The sequence below is a fragment of the Haemorhous mexicanus genome, chromosome 6, assembly GCF_027477595.1.
Source record: "Haemorhous mexicanus isolate bHaeMex1 chromosome 6, bHaeMex1.pri, whole genome shotgun sequence".
NCBI lineage: Eukaryota > Metazoa > Chordata > Aves > Passeriformes > Fringillidae > Haemorhous > Haemorhous mexicanus.
The window spans coordinates 44,733,673-44,755,053 of NC_082346.1; the positions used below are offsets into that span (position 1 = coordinate 44,733,673).

At 41.0% G+C, this 21,381-nt stretch overlaps 1 protein-coding gene across 4 annotated transcripts in view; it reads left to right on the forward strand.

The window, feature by feature from the left end:
- Positions 1-21,381, forward strand: part of NRXN3 (neurexin 3) — a 907,297-nt gene that overhangs the window by 268,204 nt on the left and 617,712 nt on the right. For all 4 annotated transcript variants that reach the window (XM_059850080.1, XM_059850081.1, XM_059850082.1 and 1 more), the window contains exon 6: positions 14,530-14,733. In XM_059850080.1, the coding sequence (XP_059706063.1) occupies positions 14,530-14,733 (204 nt within the window). The remainder of the gene's footprint in view (positions 1-14,529; positions 14,734-21,381) is intronic.

A 21,381-nucleotide genomic window follows, 5' to 3' on the forward strand; every position in this document is an offset into this window, starting at 1 on the left:
TGCTAAGTTCCTGCTAGCAACCCTTTTGGGGAAAAGCTTGACACTGTCTTCAAACAGACTTGAAATACATACTGAAGTGTATTGACTCCTTAATACACACAGCTTTTCCACCCTCTGGGCTTCTCCTGTACCCTTGCAGCCCTCCAGGAGCCCTTGGAAGAAAGCAGAGCACCAGATGTTGTACTGAACTGTTCACCCCAGATGTTGTACTGAACTTTCAGGATCATGATTAAGCCCCAGTGTAAGAGCCTGTGATTCACTTTATAGTGAAAATAGAAATGTCTCTCTTCATGCCTGCTTTTGTGGGTGAAGAGCTTAACATCCCTTTTCTCCATTGATACGGGGAATGATGGCTCATGTTTTGAGCTCTGAGATTCTAAACTCTTGAATGACTTGGAGAGAGTTTCATGAAGGAACCATTTTTTCTGTATGTATCCTAGGAACTTGTCTTTCATCACGAGTCTGACAGTTTCACTGGCCCTCACTTGCACATTAAAAGGGGGAGCAAATTGAGGTGTCTTTGGTGATAGTATGGAATTAGATGTCAATAACCTGTCAGAAGTGGATTCCAAATGTGTCTGTGCCTGACATATAGTACCTTCAATACAAGGGTTCATTAGGTTCTGTTTTTCTGTTAGTGACATCCTTTTAATATATTTGGCTTACTTTGTGATGATTGCTTAGGTGAGAATCTAAAACCTGTTGTTGAAGGGAGGTAAATGACATTCTTCCCTACTTTCAGATCAAATAAGGGAAATCACGAAGTGATTTGTTGATTAGATCTCAGGAGTCCTAATTCTTATCCTTCTGCTTTAGATATTAGGCCAACATTATTAGGCCAGGTTGGATGGGGCTCTGAGCAACCTGATCTAGTGGAAGTGTCCCTCCCCATGGTAGGGGGTTGGAACTAGATGATCATTAAGGTCCCTTCCAAACCAAACCACTTTATGATTCTACAATTATTAGGGGATCAGTGGAAGCATAATAAAGAGGTACTATTAATTACAGTTTAAGCAAACTGGAAAGGCAAATACTAACTTGTCTGAAGTAGCTTCCTTTGGTTTAGGTGCATAGAAAGGCCAAAAATTCTGCCCATACCTGAGTCAGCAGGAAAGTGATTTGGAACCTGTACCACCAGATCATGAGGTAAATAATAGATGACTGACAGTGATCTGGTTCTGGAATAGCTGAAATGTCCAGTAAATCTATATCACTTGAGTAATGCAGATGGTTTAACTCAGCATTTCTGCATGTCTTCAATGTTGGTAGGTTTTTCATCAGAAATTAAGAGGACATTATCAGTCCTCAAATGATCCAAGCCTGAACTTTGGCATTATTATATTCTTTGTTGTACAGTCTCTTATGTGTGGCACAAAACTGGAAATCAAATCTGGCAGTTTGAGTCAGTAATCACATCCTTGATGAAAATGTGTTTTGTCACTTAAAACATACACTTCTGCTTCACCAGCAGCTAGTGCTGGGGGAAGCAGCATATAATTAAATGTTGCTGAAAAAGGTGATTGTCAATCCGAATCCAAGAGCTGCAGGTCAAAGCAGGATTTATTTCCTTGTGTGCTGTCTACTCTGCCTGCTTCAAAGTTACAGTTTCACCGTTAGATGGCAGTTTTAACACCATAGTTCAAAGAATCATAGAATATCCTGAGCTGTAAGGGACCTACAAGGATCATTGAGTCTAACACCTAGCCCTGCTAAGAATACCCCCTAAAATCATCCTATGTGTCTGAGAGTATTGTCCAAATATCTCTTGAGTTCTGGTTGCTCAGTGCTTGACTTTGTTTGGAAGAGTGAGGGCTTTGCCTGTCTTGCTTTGGTTATGTATTTTTCTGCTGTATTCCTCCCTTTGTGGTATTTGGTCTGGCCAGCACGGGAAGATGTTTGTGCAGTGTAAAGAAGTGATATGCTGTGGAAGGCCAAGTGCTGTAGGTGTAACTGTGTGTTTCCCAGGGGAAAGGGTGAAATGTGCCTTGATACAACCCTTGTGGCTTTGATATTCTGCAGAATCTTTTTCTGACTTGAAAAAATTGGTGTTAAGAATGAGTCAGCCCTTAACTGTCATCGAAGATTATGGTATTGTGTATTTGGAAGCACTGTGCGTATTCTGATTTGTTTTGTTCTAAAGCTGGATGGAAATGGAAAGAAAAATAGGTTTGAAAATATAATTAAATTTTTTTTCAGTTTACAGCAAGTAATTTTCTGATGTGCTTTGTTTATTTCCTGGCGCAGGTAGCTTGCTGTTTTTCATGGGTTTTGTACTGGCAGTAACAGGAGAAAGAAAAATATGAAAGATATGAAAAAAAGAGATACCATATTCTGATGCCATGAGCAGTAGGAGGGGGAAATCTGACAGGTGAAGTACATACAGATAGTTTGATTTAGATTATTTTTTGCAATGTACTCAATTTTAAATCAAAGGTGTCCCAATAGGCAGCTGTTACAGTCAGGCTCAAACAGAGCCTGTTGTTACGAAGTAATTTTTGTCTAAATAATTTCTGAAATTGTACAGGATCCTTTAGACTGTAGAAACTTCCAGACTATGAGTTATTCTGTTTCCTTATATCGGCTTTGATTCATTATTGGCTTTAATTACATCCCTTGTGGGAAGGCTTCTGGATGGGACACCCAAATATTTTTCAAATTGGAGACCCTCTGGGACACCAAGGCTCTATACCAGTTTCACAGGAGGTTCCACTTCATGCTTCAGCCACAGGTAACAGCTGTTGGCTCCCACTACCACTCTGTCCTTGTGGAAATTGGAGGGCTTGTTATCTCCTGGGCTGGACTGTGTGACTCCTCTGAATGTGGGCAGATGTGAGGAGCACATCCATGTGGCTGTTCCTCACTCCTCCTGCTTGCCTGGGCAGCAGCCAGACTCTTCTCCCTGCAGCTGAAGGCTGTGTTTGCAGAGCTGCAGCCCAGCTTTCTCAACCCCTTCCAGTGGGTACAGAAACAGTAGAGGTGCAGATTGCAGACAGCCCAAGAGAAGGAGCTAGCAACAAAAAGTGGAAAAATTGAAAAAAATCCCTTCAGATGTAACTACTTCTTTTTCTTTCCCCCCAGTTTTAATTAGCAATGATTAATGGCTTTTATCTCTGTAGAGAAATACCATTTGAAAATAGGAAATGTCAGACTCTCTCCCCCACCCCTTTTTCGTCCTTGTATAATGAGGGAGGAGAAAATTTTCATCCTTGAAGTAAACACAATTTGCTGGTATAGCCAGTTCTGGTCAGGCTTTCTCAAAGCCTGGAAAACCTCATGATGGATTTGCCACAGCTTTTATGCAAAGTTAATCTGATAGCCACGCTCCCATCTGCTTATACCATGCTTTGTTAAATTGTGTTGGACTCTGTTCTAATAATCTCACTTCCTCTGGTACGCTTTGGAGATTTGGCCAAATAATACATGTGAAAGCATTCTCCAGTCCTCCAAACATATATCTGAACTGGCCATCCCCCAAATTTACCTTGCCTTCCATCTTTGTTCTGATTATTTTCCTTGTTTTTGTTACCTAGGTAACCCTTACTAGGTACCTATTTCATATTCATATCAACAAGAGCTAATTGCTGTAAAAGTATTGTGCATCTAATATCCTTTATGGGTAATTCAGCAAATAGGTAGTGATTAACTGCCCTGACCTTACACGTGATTCCAGTTATCTGAATGGGATGGGTTTTGCAATTTAGTCTCCTAGTTCAATCTCTTCTGCACTTAGGGGCCTGGGAGACATTTTAGGTGAAAGCAAACTGTTTTTCCACTGCACAGAGTGTTAAGACTGTGGCTGTTGATGTTTCTATAAAACACCTAAGTTTTTATTAGGATTCAGACTCAATTCTTAGAGATTGCAATTTCTGTCTGCCACCCAGATTAGCAAATATGTCATATTTGTGATGGATAGCTTTATTTCTCCCTTTGTCCCAGACTTCCTCAGAGCACAGGCAGCCCTGCAGGTCATTCCAAACAGTGATTTTTGGATGTGGAAAACCTGGTCTTAGTTTGAGATGACAAAATTCCTATTTTTCTCTGTCTAAGGAATTTCTGAACTCTGCTCTTTAGGAAAAAATGTTTGATGTTTGAATTTATTACCCCACCCTAGTGACAGAGATATCAACTGTACCATCCTTAATGCTTTTCTGAACAGTACAAGGACTAACAGTGATGTGGGTGGGGGACAAATTATTCCTTGCTATTGCTCTGTATTTCAGGTTCTCAATCCCATAAACAGATTGTTCAAAAACCTAGAGAACCTGGGAAGACCACAGTGTAGTGAAGCTTTTTATTACCTGCCCGCTCCTGGCAGAGTTCCTTCCCAGGAAGTTCATTGTGCAGGTGTGCTGCCTAGCATTGAGTGAAGGTGTATGGAAAGTGATGTCAATCAGGAGGTGCAGTCACTGATAAGCAGATATTGAATTTTACATTTCAGGCAGTTTACAGGTCTGAGGGGACCCTCTTCCCTAATAGGCGATGTTTAATCTACTGCTAGCAATCCAGAGAGTAAATGTCCCTCTGGGCTGTATTAGAGTGGACAGAAGTGCTTTAGACAGGATAAATAGCCAGTTATTCACCATTAAAGCTCTCCTAAGTTGGAGTTTTTCATTATGTCTAGTATAAAGAGAACAATACATTCTTACATCTTATCTGTAATGGATGCAACTGTCTTGGTATGGGGTGACAATGTGACAGCTTTCCAATTTCAGTTAGGAGCAGGAGAGATCCAGGCATTTCAGTAAAAGTCATAGTCACCACAGAAGGTGATCTGAAAATCTGCACATAAATAACATTTTCAGTCTAAGATACCTGGTGATTTCAAGATTTGGTTGGTCTTGTTTTGTATAGGAATAGTCTCAGGCCTCAGCAGCTCAGTAAGTCCCTCATAGAAGCAGCTGAAGAAAATCTGCTTGACTGTGACATCAGGCTGGTGCTTTTGGAGTATGACACTCTTCATTGCATTCCAACTGCCACCCTGAATTTCAAAGAGAATAAAATGGGCTGCACAATGGTGAATGGAAAGTTTTAGGATCACAGCTGCTGTCATAATTTATACATGTACAGTTCTTTTGACTGGAGAATCCTATCAGTTGCCAATGCTGACTAAATCTTCACAGCTTCAACACGAAGCAGGATTTATTATAATTCACAATTCCCATCAAGATCACTGGAGGCTCTTTGGGCTCAGAGCAGAAGAAAAAGGGTAATGGAACTCTCTTCTCCATGAACCCAAATCTTTGAGTTTTGAACTAAGGGTTTGTACTGGCTACTGTTATTTGTAAATGCATTCATTGAATGTCAGTTTAGGCAACTGGACCAGTACAGAGTCCTGCACTGTAGATCCTGCACTACAGCCTTTGGCATTTGAGACAGGCTTGTAGGAGTCTAATAATTGTCTGATAATTGTAACCAGTGTTAAGGACTATGAATTTCTAACTAGGTCCTTACCAAAGATACTGGTGTTGTAAGACAGAAACTGCATTTGGTCATGTTTGGAGTCAGAGAAGGACAGCCCATGGACATTCCTGTAGTTGTCCAAACACTGAAATTCTGTGTAATTTGGGTCATCATTAGTACATAAACACCTTACATATCCATGCCAATTCTTTTTTTCTTCCATATTTATCTGAAATTCCTTTTATTTTAAAATCATTTATCTACAAGTACTGGAGTTGTAAAGTGGAATTTTGTCTGGGATACAATCTTGTTTTCAAAAGGCAGTGTCTGTTACTTGAAAGTAGAACTAAATTTCTTTCATCTGCTAGTGAAATTTACAGGCATGAACACGTACATCTAGCTTCAGCCTTCATGATCCTGGAAATATCAGCTGCCATTCCATGCCAGCTACTAGTTTCTGCTTCTCTTTGCCTTTTTGTCATGGCTTCAATAATTGAACAGTGGTTGCAATTAGCTGGGTGAACAGATCTGGCTGCTGCCTCTCTGCTGATGACTTCATTAGGAATGGACAGAGTCTGTGGGATGCCTGGAAATCAGTGTTACCATTTTGGCACTGTCTGTGCTGCACTGACTGAGTGTTGCTCTCAGATGGGAACCACTGTCAGATTACTGGTTTTGAGAATGTTTTTAGGGAAGACAGCAGATCTGTGATAGGAGAAGAAAAGGCTCTGAAGGAACCTTCCTCCAGATCCTAGAATTATAAATTCAGCTTAGTTTATCTTGTATTTTAAGCTTGGAAGTTGTAGCCTGAAACCCCAAAATACATATTATCCTGTAATTTCCCACAGCACGCGTTACTGTTGTTACCCTCCTAATCGCTACCTGCTCTGTTGTGTTGGGCTTCCCTTCAAAGATGACCTGTTTTCCATCCTTTGCAAGTGTTGTGACATTCTTGTTTCCATGAAGCTGGTTTCCATGAAGCTGCCTGCCTTAAATGAGTTTAATAGTTACCTAGATCCTCTGCTTACTTATTTTTAGCACATCAGTGTCTCACTTCTGGCTCATCCTAAATCACTGACTGGCTTGAAGAATTTTTGGTTTTTCAAAACCAGTGTGATATGGACTAGTTAGACCTACAGGTATTAGACCAATGTCTTCCATTTGGTTCCTGTTCTGTTAAAGTACTTCCAGGAATTTACAAAGTTTAGGGATTTGGGGCTGTCAGATGAGGAAAAGGAAGGAAATGAAATTGAGGGTTGTCTAATGCTGTGAACCTTCCTTAAATCAACAGCCAGAGGAAATAATAGTTAGTTTTAATTTGCCATATTGGAAAAACAGAACTAAGAAAGGTTGTTTATGGATTTTAAAAAGGTTATGAATGTAGTTTATATTACAGCCTTGCTTTTCAAAAATGATAGCCTGATGATCACAGAATGAAAGAATCATCAAGGTTGAAAGGGACCTTCAAGATCATCTAGTCCAACTGTCAAGCCAGCAGCACCATAATCACCCCTAAGCCACAGATGCCACATCCAGATGCCTCTTGAACACTTCCAGGGATGGTGACTCTGGAACCCTTTTCCATCTCAAATCAGTAGCAGTTTGCAGGTGTAAGGAGATGTCTGTAAAAAGGTGCAATATCCAGTGAAGTCAGGGCATTCTGGCACTTGGGGTTGAATAATCATGGTTGAAAGTTGTTGTCCCCACCACCTGCTTCAAGCGAGACTAACTTGAAGATTGGGGTTTCTGCAGCTGTTCTATTGCAGTGTGTGGCAACCCTCATTGTGTAATTTTTTTCTTACAATTTTCTTGGTTTTTCCCTTGCTACAAATTGTGTCTGCTACCTCTTTTTTTTCACTTTACTCTGAGGTAAACCAAACATTTTTGCTGTAATCTCCCTTTCTCAGTGGACGTTATTCAGCAGATGATCAAATGCTTCATGTAGCTTGACATGAAGAGGACTCAAAGATGTTTGAACTAAACAGAAGTTGTGTCACTTTCTGAAGTGCCACCCATTTAATGCAAACTCTCAAACACTATTTTAGTATTGTGTTTCCCCATTACGCTCCTTTACATTGAGGAGCAATTTTTCTTCTACCCTCAGCCTTCTTGCCAGAGATTTCTTCCCAAATAGTTGTACACAGCTCTGTAAATGTTAGAGTGACATTTGGAGTAGATTTGAAAATCACACGTGCTCCTTCTTGGCTCTCCTGAGTCTCTGCCAAGCTTCAGTATGGCAATATAACCTCCCTCCTCACCTCCCAGGGCTAGCAATAACATTTACAAGCTACAGTTTCCTCTGTCTGCAAATATTTCCACTGTGGTACTCAGTGCTCAGCTCCTCCCTAGGCCAGTTGTTCATGATTGCAGCCCAGAGAAAGGAGAAGCAAAGTTTATTTGCCTTTCCTCGTGGAGTACAGGAATTTATTTTTTTGGCAACTCCCCACCTGACAACACCCCTTGATTAACTCATACTCTTTTGTGTGTGGTGTCACACACAGGAGTGTAGGAAAAGCATACCAAGCCTGATGCTGAAGGAATCTGGTACATACTGCTTCGTAGGGTAGACACCAGTTAACCTGGGGAGTTGGAGAGTTGATTAAATACTGAAGTTAAGCAAATCTAGAATCCAGATGACAAATGTTAGAGAGGTTTATTAATGGACAGAGATTTAGGAGCCATGTCCCTAATATGTCTTCCCTGGGTCAGTTTAAAATTTGGAAGGCCTCCATTTGAAGCTTTTGTTGTAGACAGGCAAAAGTGTTGTGGGATTTTACCTTACAATGGTAGAAGCCTCACACTTTTAACTAGGTCCTTGGTATTTATTTCACTTCAAGAGGAAAATTCTCAGGACAGCTTTACAGGATTTTGGTATAATATTGAAGTAGAAGAGTGGGGTGTTAATTTTGGACTCAAAAAAGAAAACTGGTGCTGTTCTAAAAAGAAAAATCAAAATTACTTGTGTTCATAACCAAAGTAATTTCAAAGTCTAAACTCCATTAATTAAGAATTTCTTTTTTTTTTTTGTCTGAAGGAAATTATAGTACATGCACTGTATGCTTATGGCTCTTTATTTGCCTTCTTTACCTAGTTTTTTTATGTCTTCAATTTTGTGGATACTAAGTTGATAATATTATCATCTGCAGGCTTTGGTTATGTGTTTGGGAAGACTTCAAAGGGGTAGAAGGTACTGGAACAGGGGGAGAGAGTGGTATGGAAGGAAAATTGGTGAATAGAGTATTATTTTCTTCTGACTTTCTAGATAAATAAATAGATGTGGCTTGCACTTCAGGTTTCTTCAGGAATTTTCAGGCCCAGAAATTAAATGTTTTAATTAATGTTACAAAATAAAATTTGCAAGGTTTTGGAAAACTGTGTTTGATGAAGAATATTTATCTGGATGTCATCTGGCCTATGTGAACATCTGCCAGCAATTTTTGTCAATAGCAGGGGCCTTATAAGTGACAATTATTACTACTGCTCCACCAGTATTCTTGCATCTCTGAAAATGTGATGAATGCCTTGGAGCTTGCTCTGTCTCCCATTTGCTGTTCATTTGGAACTATTTTGTGCACAGTGCAGTGATATGGATGTCTTATGTAATTATTCTACTTTAAGTGCTTGTTTGGTCTTAACTGACATATGCTATTCAAATTGGAAAACTTGAATTAAAGAAAATAGTATACACAGCAGAAAGAAGCCAGAGATGGGAAGCAGGAGCAGCAGGTTTTAGAAAATAAAAGCTAGGAGAAGCTGAGTACAAAGGAGTTTACTTAGTTTAAAATAGAGTGAGGGAGCTGGAATAATGATATACTGAGTTTCAGGATATGAAAGTCCTTTGGTAAAGCAGCCATATACCCACTTGGGAGTGGAGAAGGAAGGTGTCATCTTAATTTGAAGCAAGAAAAAAACTTGGATTGATGTTGAAAAAGTAATTTGGTCTTTCAGAGAGATTAAGTACCAGAAAAACCTGTAAAGAAAAAAAAAAAAACCAGTCTGATTTCTTTACTTTTCTGTAGCTGTATGTGTCCAAGATTTTTACTGTTTTATCTTCGTGAGTTTCTCTTGGATGACAAAACTCATAATAATACTTCTGACATCTTGTCAGTCTGAAATCTCTAAAGCAGAATAGCTTTGTTCTTACTAGCATAGTAAACCCTGTCAGTGGCTCATTAGTGAAAATAATTTTGTTTGTCTAGACTAATAAATCCCATTCTTATTTCTAATGTAATGCTTCAGTTCAGGCAGGTTTTTAAAGTTGGTTTTGTGTTTTCTGTTATTGTCGCTCTCAGTGCTAATGAATTACATTTACATCACTTCAAATTGCTTTCCTGTTTGGTGGGCTAAGTTTAAGGTGAAATCCAATGACAATGAGATGGGAGACATCCAGGGAAAACTCAGTTTACTGCAGAAAGTGTCATAGCACATTTAGAAGACATGGACTTATGGGTCAATGAGAAGCAATCCCAGAGCACAGTACCACTGGGCACCCCCAGCCCTTCCTGGCCACTGGGGCTCCCCCACCCTGCTCCTGGCCCTGGACCCCATGGCAGCCCCCATGGCCCCACCCCACCCGGTGATGCTATGAAAGCACCAGTCCCCAGGTCCCACAGTGTGCTGGCCCTGGGTGTGCCAAGCCAGGCCCTTGTTCAGCCCTGGCACTGTGGCCCTGCCTGGCAATTGCCCTTAACCCTGGGCAGCAGATTGCCTTCCTGGCCTGAGCATGGACCTGCCTCATCACCATGAGGTTTCCTGGCTCTTGGCTGGACCTGGCCCCCATTTGCACATCCGTCCCTCTCACCTTCCCATGTGCGTGGGACAGCCCTGGGCAGCAAGGCACTGGCACAGGGAACTCCACAGCTGCTGGCACCCATCCTGCTGGATGATGTGCAAGGTCCTAACTGCTTGTGAGCACTTCAAGTTCCCATCGTATCTTTTCCACCAAAACAGGAGCATTTTCTCTTGGGCTGTCATCAGATTCACTCTGAGTGATTACATTCAGGCTTCCCAAATTACTTGTCAGGCTTCTTGTGTTGAAATTCATCTCTATGGAATCCACTCGGACAGGAAAGAGAATTTATTGCTCCATTTTTAAAAAAATTGTTTGCTTTTGTTTTGTTTTAAAGTGTAATTTTGGTTTTAAGAAAATCTTTTTTTTATTTGGCGCCATGTGTCTGCTAGTGGATATGTGAGGGCAGAAGGTGAGCTGTGCAATCAACGCCTGCAGGAAAATGTTTGGTTTATGAATACAAAGCTTAGGCACTTTAGGCATATTTGAATTTGCAAGATTGTGGAAATATTTGGTCTAAGTGTCTTGGTCTTGCAAATGCAGCTGGGGAAAATGTCCTGTGCCCTAAACTCCTGTCACTGGGGACTTCAACTTTCATGCAGTGTGGATATTTTTAATTCTTTTTGCACTGTCACCTTTCTGAAAATTTCAGCAAAAAACTACACTGTATTGTAGTCTGGGAGGCATGGGAAAAAGACCACAGGGAAGAACAGGAGACTACAGAAAAACTAAAAGGGAGGAGAAAGAAAAGAGGTGAGGAATGGAGATTAATACGGGAGAGTGGTTCGAAAGCAGGAGAAAAAGCATGAAGAGGTCTTGAATAATTTTCTGTCTGTATGCTAAGAATATGCCTGTTCCATCTCCCTAGGAGGTTTATGCAGAGCCTTGTGTGGAAGCAGCAGTGAATTGCTCCTTTGGATGCTAAGTGTAAAATTAAAACTGGCAGGGTCTGAGAGCACAAGACTGGGAAGCTAATTGCTCCTAATAACATACTGATTTTCACAGATTTCTGGCATTATGTCAGAGCAGTTTTGAACCAGCACCTGGTTTCTTCCTCTTCCCATCTCCAAGCTAATGGCAATGAAGGTTCTGGCACTAGGATCACAAATAAATGCCACTCAATGTTTTTGTCTGTACAAATCTGTGGGGGTCTCAAACATGATTTCACATATTGCTCCTATGCATCCAATATAATAGCTACCCTAAAAGTAGAATGGTGGCAGAAATGTGCATGTATTTTAAACTTAGATAACTGTGCTGCTGCCTGTATTTATGGTGCTGAACAAAGCATTACAGTCCCATTGCTGCAGGTGGCTGAGGACCCTTGAATGGATGCCTATATTCAGGCAGAAGTTGGCAGCACAGGTGTCTGGGAGACTGAGGTCATGCACTTGTTGCCAGGTTACATTCAACCCTGAGCAGATTTGCTGTATATCTTGCTCAGCTGTAACATGCTTTTCTCAGGCTTTGAGGACTGACTGTCAGGAAAAGGAAATAGGTTTTACTTGTAAGACTGCTACTAGGCAATACCCTCCTCTGAAGGGGTATTTTCATAGCTGGAGGGAATGTTCTGCTTGCAAGATGTGCTGAAAGGCTCTCAGATACTCCAGACTGTGAATGCTTGCAAAGTGAGAATGAAATGTTGTCATTTTTGGAATACATCAAGTGCATAGGGCACACACAAGAACAGAACATTGTCTCCTTGGGTTGTGTGGAGCCTGTTTCAACTGTTCCAAGATATTTAATTTTATCTGCTTAATTGTTACAAGGTTTCATCACATTGTGTTTGTAGCAGACTGGTTGGAGAAGGGACAGTAATACCTGATTTAGGCTACTGTGGGATGTCAGCTGAAGCACTGTCCAGACTTTTATGTCATCTTCAGCAATTTTGAGTATTCCTCAGGTCCTCCTTACATAAGTATAATAGTAAAGGTTGGGATTTCTTGTCTAAGGATAGTAATTATCTGGCAATGGGATCGGTAAAGCTAAAGGATGCAAGTTCTTACTGAAGGGAAGAGACTCATCATTACCATGCTTTTGGTTTGTTCTAGTCACTGCAGAAAAACCTCATCTTTTCAAAGCACCTAATGCATGGCACTGTGGAGATGGAAGCAGCAGAGCTGGGGCATTTGTGTCAGCTACTCCCACTCATGGTCCCAATATCCTCCAACACACAGCTATTCATGTGCCAGGGCCAGCAACTGTTTCATGCAAGGCACATCTGAGCTGAAGGCGTCAAAAGAGCCATTTCATGCTTGACTGCATTTTCTAATACAATCTGCAGAGAGAGAGAGGAAAGAGAGCAAGAAAGGTTTGTGTGTACATAGGCATTGCCTTTGAGTGTATGTATAATATACAGTACATTTAGTTCCAGCTTGCAGCTGTGGGTGGCAAGTGAGAGGTGCAGACGTGAGGGGGAAGAGAATTGCACTTTGAAAAGAAGAAAGTATTCTTCTACCTTGAAAAAGAAGCTTTCTTTCCTTCTCTGTTTCTTGGCCAAATGAAGATGTGGGACCCCAGGGGAGCACTGGCAGCTGGTACCAGACACGTGTGTAATGTAATGGCTGAGTGGGTGATGTGTGTAGAAAGCTTTCTGTGTACAGACCATGACAGTGTGTGATGAGTGCAGCAAAGAAAACTGATGAGTAGGGATGTTGTTCATCTTAATGGTGCACCCAGAAAAGTTTTCTTAATATGTTTGTGTGTCCTGTGACTGCAGATGTGTTGCATACCAGCTTATTAATGTGGGGGGTTGCTGCACAACTGTAGTGATCGCCACCAAATGTTTTGGAACCATATACATGTCTTCTCCACCACTTTATCTGCTTAATATTAATACCTTTATCTATCACCTCATTTGCATATTTATTGCATTGCATTAACAGTTTGGTTGCTGGCCATTTTGGAGCTTGCCATGGGTATTTTACAGCATGGACATTTGGCTGTTCCTGTTTCCCACCCATTTACCCTACTGTAGCCCCTGCATTTAGACATTGAGAGGATGTAAGGTTTGGCTCTGCCAAGATTGCAGTTTCCTGATGGAAGTTCTGCTCTCATTGGCTGGGAAAAATGGGACTAAGGAAAACATAAGGAGAGCATCTACATTCCAAATACAGGTCTTGCAGTTGGTTAAATTAGATGGGCTGGGGGGTGGGGTGGGTGGACTGGAGAGAATCCTAGTCAATCATTTGAGAAAACTCCAGCTGAACTGAACTGGATGAGGTACTGGTAAGAGAGCTTTAGAGCCATCCATCCGTGTTTCTAGGAAGCTGAACTAGTCTTTTTTTTTAACTCTGGGATTTTGATATGTCCTTTTATGGTAGAAGCCCTATGGAGCAAGGTCTACAGCTCTGCCTTTGACAGGGGTTGGCTGTGGGGAATGGAAATGCTCTGATTCATGTATTAATATATTTATGTAGATTAGTAAAGTTTGCAGATAAAAATGCTTTTGAGCATATTCCGTGAAGAAACAATGATTGCCATGCTGTAGTGCTTGCTGCAGTTCTAACACAAGACTTTAATTCTGCCCTTTGGAGGAGAATATCACTTTCTGCAGGCAAGACTCTGAACAAATAGAGAATGTTAAATTTAACTCTTTTCCTCAGCTGAAATTCCAATTTTCTTTGACATCTTCAGAGATGATAGAAAAATATAACTTTTCTTCACTCCTTTCCCCTCCTACTGGCTTTCATTGTGCCTATATCCTCTAACTTTTTCTGCATTTGAATGGCACTTGCAATGGAGTTTGGTTTGTTCCTTTCTTCAATTGCATTGGTTGTGTCAACAGAGCTCTACTAACACTGATTGTTACTAAGCAGTGGAAAAATATAAAATATCAAAGGGAACAAATCTGATTTAAAAAAGATCTATTAGAAAATTCACTTTATACAGTTGTTTGTCCTTAAAGTGATACCAATGAAATGAAATTCCTCTCTAAATAAGCAACAGAAAGAGTACCAGAAATTAGAACTCTAGTCACTCTAGTCATTACTGCTAGTCCTGGAAGGCTGAGCTTCAGTGCACTGAAGGAGATGTGAAAAATGAAGGCTTTGATAGCTTATAGTCACAAAGGGGCTCTGTCCTAACATGCTTGACCTTGGGAATTCTGTGTCCATGGGTACTGCTGTCAGCAGTTGCAGTGAAAACCATATCTTTCTTTGCTGCTCATATTTGCCTGTCAGGGTTTCTGTGTGCAGTTAAATGTTGCCTTTTTCCCCAGTTACATACCCTTCTGTTTCAAGTGCTATGGATTCTGTAAACGCAGTGCTCTATGGTAGGTGTGAGTGCTCTTCAGAGGTGTAACTTCTCATTTTTTGCAATTGTTTGCTGATTCCTTGCAGAGGCCTCTATCTTGAGCTATGATGGCAGCATGTACATGAAGATCATCATGCCAATGGTTATGCACACAGAGGCAGAGGATGTGTCTTTCCGTTTCATGTCCCAGCGTGCTTATGGGCTGCTGATGGCCACCACCTCCCGGGACTCTGCTGACACTCTGCGCCTGGAGCTGGATGGAGGCCGGGTCAAACTCATGGTCAATTTAGGTATCGTATAAACACCTCCCACTGCCCTCTTCACTCTTAGTTTGGGCTTGTGATTATTGTTTTTTTTTTTTTTTTTAATTATTTCATTTATTTTCTGTTGGTTTGATTGGATCGGGTTGATTTCTAAAATAACTGCTGAAACTTTTATAATTATATTCTCTTGCGGAGAGAAATTCTCTTCTGCATTGCTGCATGAAGATTTGCTGTCAGTTCTTCGTTATTGACAGTGTTGGTTTTTAAATCTTTAAGTTTTTAAGTTTCCTTTCTTGGTCTGGGACTGGTGAGCTCTGTGTGAAACATGCTACTTGGTCCATCTTTTGATCAGTTACATCCCTCATTCATCCAGCATCACTCAAAACAGTCAAAGGCAAACATGGAAAGGAAGCAAAATGGATATGGTGGCAGGCAGGAGTCCTGTGAACCCCCTGCCCTTTGCATAATTTGGCAGCATTTGATACAGCTTGCCATATTTTATATATCTAATAAAAAGGCTGGTCTTTTTGTTGTGTCTTTATAAAAAAGAAATTAACAATAATAAAAGTGCATCCCCCCATCCCAAAAGGCTGTGTTCTGTCTCCTCAGAGTTACACTTTCCCAGAAAATAATTAAAAAAGACAATTAGAAACTAGTCCAACAATAACAATACAAAAACAGTTGGGAGTGAATGTGCTATTAGATTAGCCTCAATTAGTCTTCTTGCCAGTCTTTATGTATTCTACAGAATAACAGATTTTTAAAGAATGTAAATACTTGAGTTGAAGATTTCTTTCACTTTCCAGTGATGCAGCTTCATGTGAATTCAGGAATATAAACAAAAAGAGGTTCTGACTCAAAGAGGCAAAACTAACATAATCATGCATAACCTTATACCTCTTACTGTGTAAGTTATTTTATATGAAGGTTTGTGTATGGTCTGTGAAAGCTTCTGTCAGCTTTTAAAGTTCTAAGGGCCACAGGAACAAGTTTCACATTTTTTGAGCTAATAGTATCACCGTATTCAGAGCCCTGCTGTGGCTACCAGGAGCAAACCACGTAGCAGCTTTGTTTGTAAAATATGTTTTCCTCTGGAACATCTAGTGGTTGTTTTTTTGGCTTTGAAATTGTGACCCAGACCCTATTATTTACTTTTTGAAAAAGAAAGTGAAGAAGATGCATCAAACAAGTTCATATTTCTTAAAATATAAGTGTCCATCTAAAAGTCTATAGAATCACTTGCCTTCTAGTGAATAAATGCTAAACACCAGCCAAAAAAACCCCCATATATTTGCATATTTGCTCTACTTAGTTTGACTGAAGAAGCATAAAGCACTTTTGAGTCTGTAGCTGCATAAGAGCACTTGCTGTGCTATCCAGACTGGCCTATAGGACAGATGGGAGTAGATGAACCTCAGCTGTGTCAGTAACTCCTCAAATAAAGAGAATCAGTGCTCTGATGATAGCCATTTCTGCCTATATTAACTCTAAGTGAAGCAAAATTTCATACATTTGCAGGGTTTCTCTGGAGAGCAGCTCAGAAGAACTGCTGTTGAGCCTCCTTACATGTGAAATCAGAATCTTCTACAAAACCCCAGAGTGTTTGTCTATCTATATGTCTTTGCATTTTCTTCTGATCTAATTATTGCTAATAATCAAGGAAAATAAGATTATATTTCCCCCATTTAATTTCCTGAAAATTATAGCTAATTTTTTTTCTAATAAAATAAAATTAATCACTGAAATATTGGCAGTGGCAAGCTTCTGTTGGGAAAGTGATGGGGCAACTGAGTATCTGCCCAACTCTGCAGTATCCTCTTGTAGCCCAGAGCCAGTTCTTTTACTTTGCAAGCCCTAGTTCCTCTACGTATTGAAAGGAGAATTCTCTGCACACTGTGAGGGATGTGCTGGTATTTTAGTAAGGGCTGCTTTTCTCACCTTTGATTTTCCCGCATGAGAAGTACTGCAGCATGAAAATTGCCAGACTTCATAAGAAACTGTCCCTTTTTCTTTTGAGAAAGATACCACTTGTTTGATTCTGTTATATCTTCTTAAAAATGAATGAGAATTAGGGGAACTGCTCATTTTGGGTGTTTGGAGCCTCCTAGACTTAGACCCTAAGTGGATATGAGGAGGATATATTTATATCAGCCTGAATTTACTTATTTTTTAAAGCTTACTTTCTCCTTTCCAATTTTCATTATATCATGCTGGCAGAAGGCATTTTCCCTCAGGGCCTGTCAACATTGTAAGCCTGATTGGCAATGGTCACTTTTGGCACTCACTGGGATTTGTTTGGCCACCACTTAGCCTAGAGGTGGACTGTTCAAATCTGTCTGGCTCCTGAAATATGTGACTAAAGATTTGACAGATGATCTACACATGTTGGGGAAAGATGTGTTGTTGACAGCTTAATGCAGGGACAAAATCTTTAAACTAACCCCTGTGTAAACTGGAGGCTGACTCTGTGTAGTGGCAGGGACTGAAGCAATGTGTGTGCCACATTTTGCCAGCTTTTCAGCTGTAAATTTTTGCGAGGTTGAATTTTCCCTGAAGTGACTGTAGGCTGGATCAATGGAAACCTGTCAGCACTCTCCTATGTCTAACTCAACAGAGGGGTAGTTTAGGCTTTCGGAACCCAGATTGAGTTTCACCTCTCCTTTATTCAGATTTATGAAACTGTCAGAAAATGTCCTTGAAATGGGACTTCCCTTCTATCAAAACAGCAGTTACCTTGCTGTTAAAGAACAGAATTTGAGGAAGAATCACCTTACCTGAGCCATTCATTTCCAGTTGTTTACTCTAAGTCACAATAACTCTGTATGGAGACTGCTCACAGCCCAAATGTCGCAAACAATAAGTAAATTTTTACCTGACCTTGCCAAAATCTCCTTACCAGTGAGAAACAATTATCAACACCAGCTCTGAAGATCTGAGTATGCTTGGTGCTGACTAGCTGTATGTCAGTATTCCCTGAGCATCTAACCCATGATAGATGTGTGTGAAAAAGGACTGTTTTGAGGGGTGCATTATTTAATTGTGCTTTTCTTATGTCATTTAATACTAAGAGCTGTCTCTTTCTTCTCTTCTGTGATCTATTCCATTCGATTACCTATTATCATTTGTGTCTTTATTAAGATCTTTCCTACGTTTTCTTTTTTTATTTCCTTTTCCTTTTCCTTTTTTTTTGTTTGTGTTGCCTCCTCTGTGTGTTTCAGTTGTAAAGCTTTCCCATACCCCATCAGCCATGGTAAATCAAAAGATGGTATTCGACCCTTCAAAGGCCTGAAGCCTGCGGCCCGCACGGCAAACAGCCCTGAGAACAGAGCATACGGAGCAGCCTGCAGGGGCTGGCATATCCCTCTCACCCCTCAAAACCAGGGTCCAAACCAGCCAGGGGAGCATGGGCAGCTGGGGGCTTGTTCTGGAATGTGGGAGGGAAGGGAAGAGCAGCAATGAGTAATTCTCTAAGGAAAGGGGGCAAGGAAGTTGCTTCAGACCTTTCCAGTGTGGGTGCCTGGGCGCTGCAAATCTTTGTGTTGGCAGTAGTCAACGTGAGTTGACTCAGTAGTTTGAGTTTTTGTTGTGTGAAGAATAGAAATCCAAATGTGATACATATCTCTGTTGAGAAGAATTTTGAAGGAATGGGTCTGGAGTGGAAGGGGAGAGAGAGAGATATATTAGGCAAATCATAGCTTGGAGCATGCTTGGGAATAATTTTTGATGGTGAGATGATGTGCAGAAAGGGAAAGAAATGGCTGGTCAGATAGGGACATCCACATTCACATTTCTCCTCCCATTTATAAGTGGCAGGGTTATAGTGTTATACTGACTTTCATTAAAGACTGCTTCAGTATTTTTTTCTTCCTGGCCTGGCATATCTTCAGGTCATTGGTGACTAGGATAACTATTTCCTGCCTCCTCTCATTTAAGGAAGTGTAATCATCTCTCCCACCTATCTTTTCCTAAGATAAATCCTATAGGGTGTCAGAGGCCCATTTGCCCATCTAAAAGGGAAAGTTTCTTTTGTCATTTCTACATAAAAATAGTGCAAGTAGGAGATAGGCAAGGAGCCTCAATATAATGTAGGGTAAGTGTGCACAGGACTTTGGTTTTCCCATAGGAAATAACTCAGAGTGAGCTTAGAAAAAGTTGGGCCCTCATTATCTTTTTTTTGTCCTATTCTTGCCCTGAAGTACTCTTCCACAACCACCTATGGCTGCTCATCTAAAGGAAAAACCATTTTGTCCTCACACAGTATAGGGAACTTTCTTTCTTTATTCAAGGATTAAACAGCCTGAAGCCTTAGCAGCATCAAATAAATATTACTATTTTCAGACAAAAAGATAAAAATGGTAAGAAACACAGGCCTTAATTGCAGATCTCTGTTTTCTGCTAAAGATACCTTCATTCAAACAATAGATCCCTTGTGTTAGCAACTGCAATTGAGTTATTTAACCTTTTTGAAGGAGAGTGTCTTTGGCCCATTTTCCAGGTTATATGCTCTGGAAAACCCTTCATCTGAGCACTAAGGAAGGAACTTGTGGTGTACAGTAGACAATTAATGAAAAGAAAGTAACTGCAGGAGGTCTTCCCAGCTAATCCTGCTCCCCCTGCAGTAACAGACTCTATTTTCACTTCCCTACTATCCACCACATTCCTCATCCAATTGCTGAACTGGCAGGTGACTGATTTACAGCTGTTCAGGCATACTCATCTCCAAAACTTGTCTCAGAAGTAAATTCTGATAACAGGGATGAGTGCCCCAGATGATGATTACCAGAAGTCTCATTGCCCTGGTACTGTGCAGGAGGAATCCCAAGGAGTTTTTAAAATTATTCCTGAGTTAGCCAGATGCTGCTGTTTTGAGCACAAAGACCAAACTGCACCCTCACCCTGCACCCTCACTGCCAGGAAAAATCTCTGCTTTGGATTTCTACTGTTTTACTAGTTTAGAGGAACATAAGTGTTTTCTTCCTTTTCAAAATCTCATTTAAGAGGGAGAGAACAACTTCATGTGTTAATGGTTGGAAAATTTTTGGACTGCTTTGGGCAAGGCTCAAAATAAAGGCAATCAAAAACCCTATGCACATTCTTGGATGGTAGTGTGGGCGATATGGTGGTGCTGGGGTAACAGTGCAAGCAGACACCTCTGAGCTACCCTGCAGGATCCACACTGACCCAGTTAGATGAAACCTGGAAGGGGAGCTGCTTCCTTTGGAGTGCAGCTGGGTGTTTCTGTCTGGCTCCCAATTGCATGGCATTGCAGACTTTGTGCTCACAGTCTGGAGATGTAGTAGTGCCATGTCAAGGCACTTGTCAGGGCAGCCCTCTCAGTGGCCTGGACTCTTATCCTTTGAAATAGGAATCTTGCAGCCAAGATAAGGGCTACACTGGTTTTCAGTTTGAAACAGCTATCCCTTCACCTGGAATAGTGTTACAGCCTGAGGGCAAGCCCTAGGACAAATGGTTATTTTGGTATCACTGAAAAAAAATAAAAAACCAAAACAAAACTCTGCAGACATCAATAGCTCAAGAGTGATTTTAGTCTCTTTGATGAATGTTGCTGAGGACCAGCCATGTATGTTTCCCTTTCCAGCACACTTGCTCTTTAGTCTGTAAGAAATTCCCATGTTCCAGCTATAGCAGCTCTCTTGACCTCACTTGCCTGTGGTGAGACTTGGGTGTCTCTCTTGCTGTCACTCCCCATCAGGTCAGAGAGGGAAGTTTCCCTGCATGTACTTCAGAGCTCCCTTTACCCCACCCAACTCCTGCAAGGGATATGGCCACCACTGGATGGTGATCGTAGCAGTTGCTCCAGGGCTGTTTGCTCCCACTTTTCTGTTGCGGTTGACGACACATGACAAACCTAATCGCACAAAACCAAACCCAGATTTTCTCAGGAGAAGTTCTGCTTGAAAACAGACTCTCTCTGGCTATGTTACTCGTGATTGGTATGTCCCTGCTCATTACAACTCTTTATTTATTATTTATAGACTCTTGTTCTTTCCCCTCCTTCATTTTTTAAGAACTGAGTTTAGCTGCTGAAATAATTTTCCTACGTCTGTCTGAGCAAACATAAAATTGGTCCAGTTAAGAAGCAAACTGCATTATATTTCTCTGCCATTCTATATAATCTCCCTTGCTGGGCCATATCTCTGTAATCAATACAACCATTCCTGGTGATCAAAGCTCTAGTTGTCCAGACAACATGTCCCTGGTGCTATTACTCACAGCCTTGATTTCCTGGAGAAGGCCAGCATAGCCCAAGATATGCAATAGCACTAATATGAAAGCTCTCGCCCATGTTAGACACCACAGCAGTGGATGTTCACAAGGCTGTAAATAGGCATTTGTAAATGAAAGATCCTCCTATGGATCACATCCTGAGATATGCTGAGCATTAGTGTGTTAAAAGAGAGAAGCAATGCTCAGAAGCCCTCTAGCTCAGGCTCTCCTACCTTCAACTTGCTTTGTGGAGACTCCTCCGTTACTGTTTATTAGGTTCCACAAGCATAACTCTATTTTTCTCTCCTTGTACCTCTCTTTGTCTCTCCCTTGCCTGTGACCTCTGAATGAAGCAGGGCAGCAAAGGTTCCCAGATCTGCCACTTCAGTGCCCGTTTCATCTTCTCCCTGAACGTTGTGAACACCCCACGCAGCCTTAGCGTTCAGG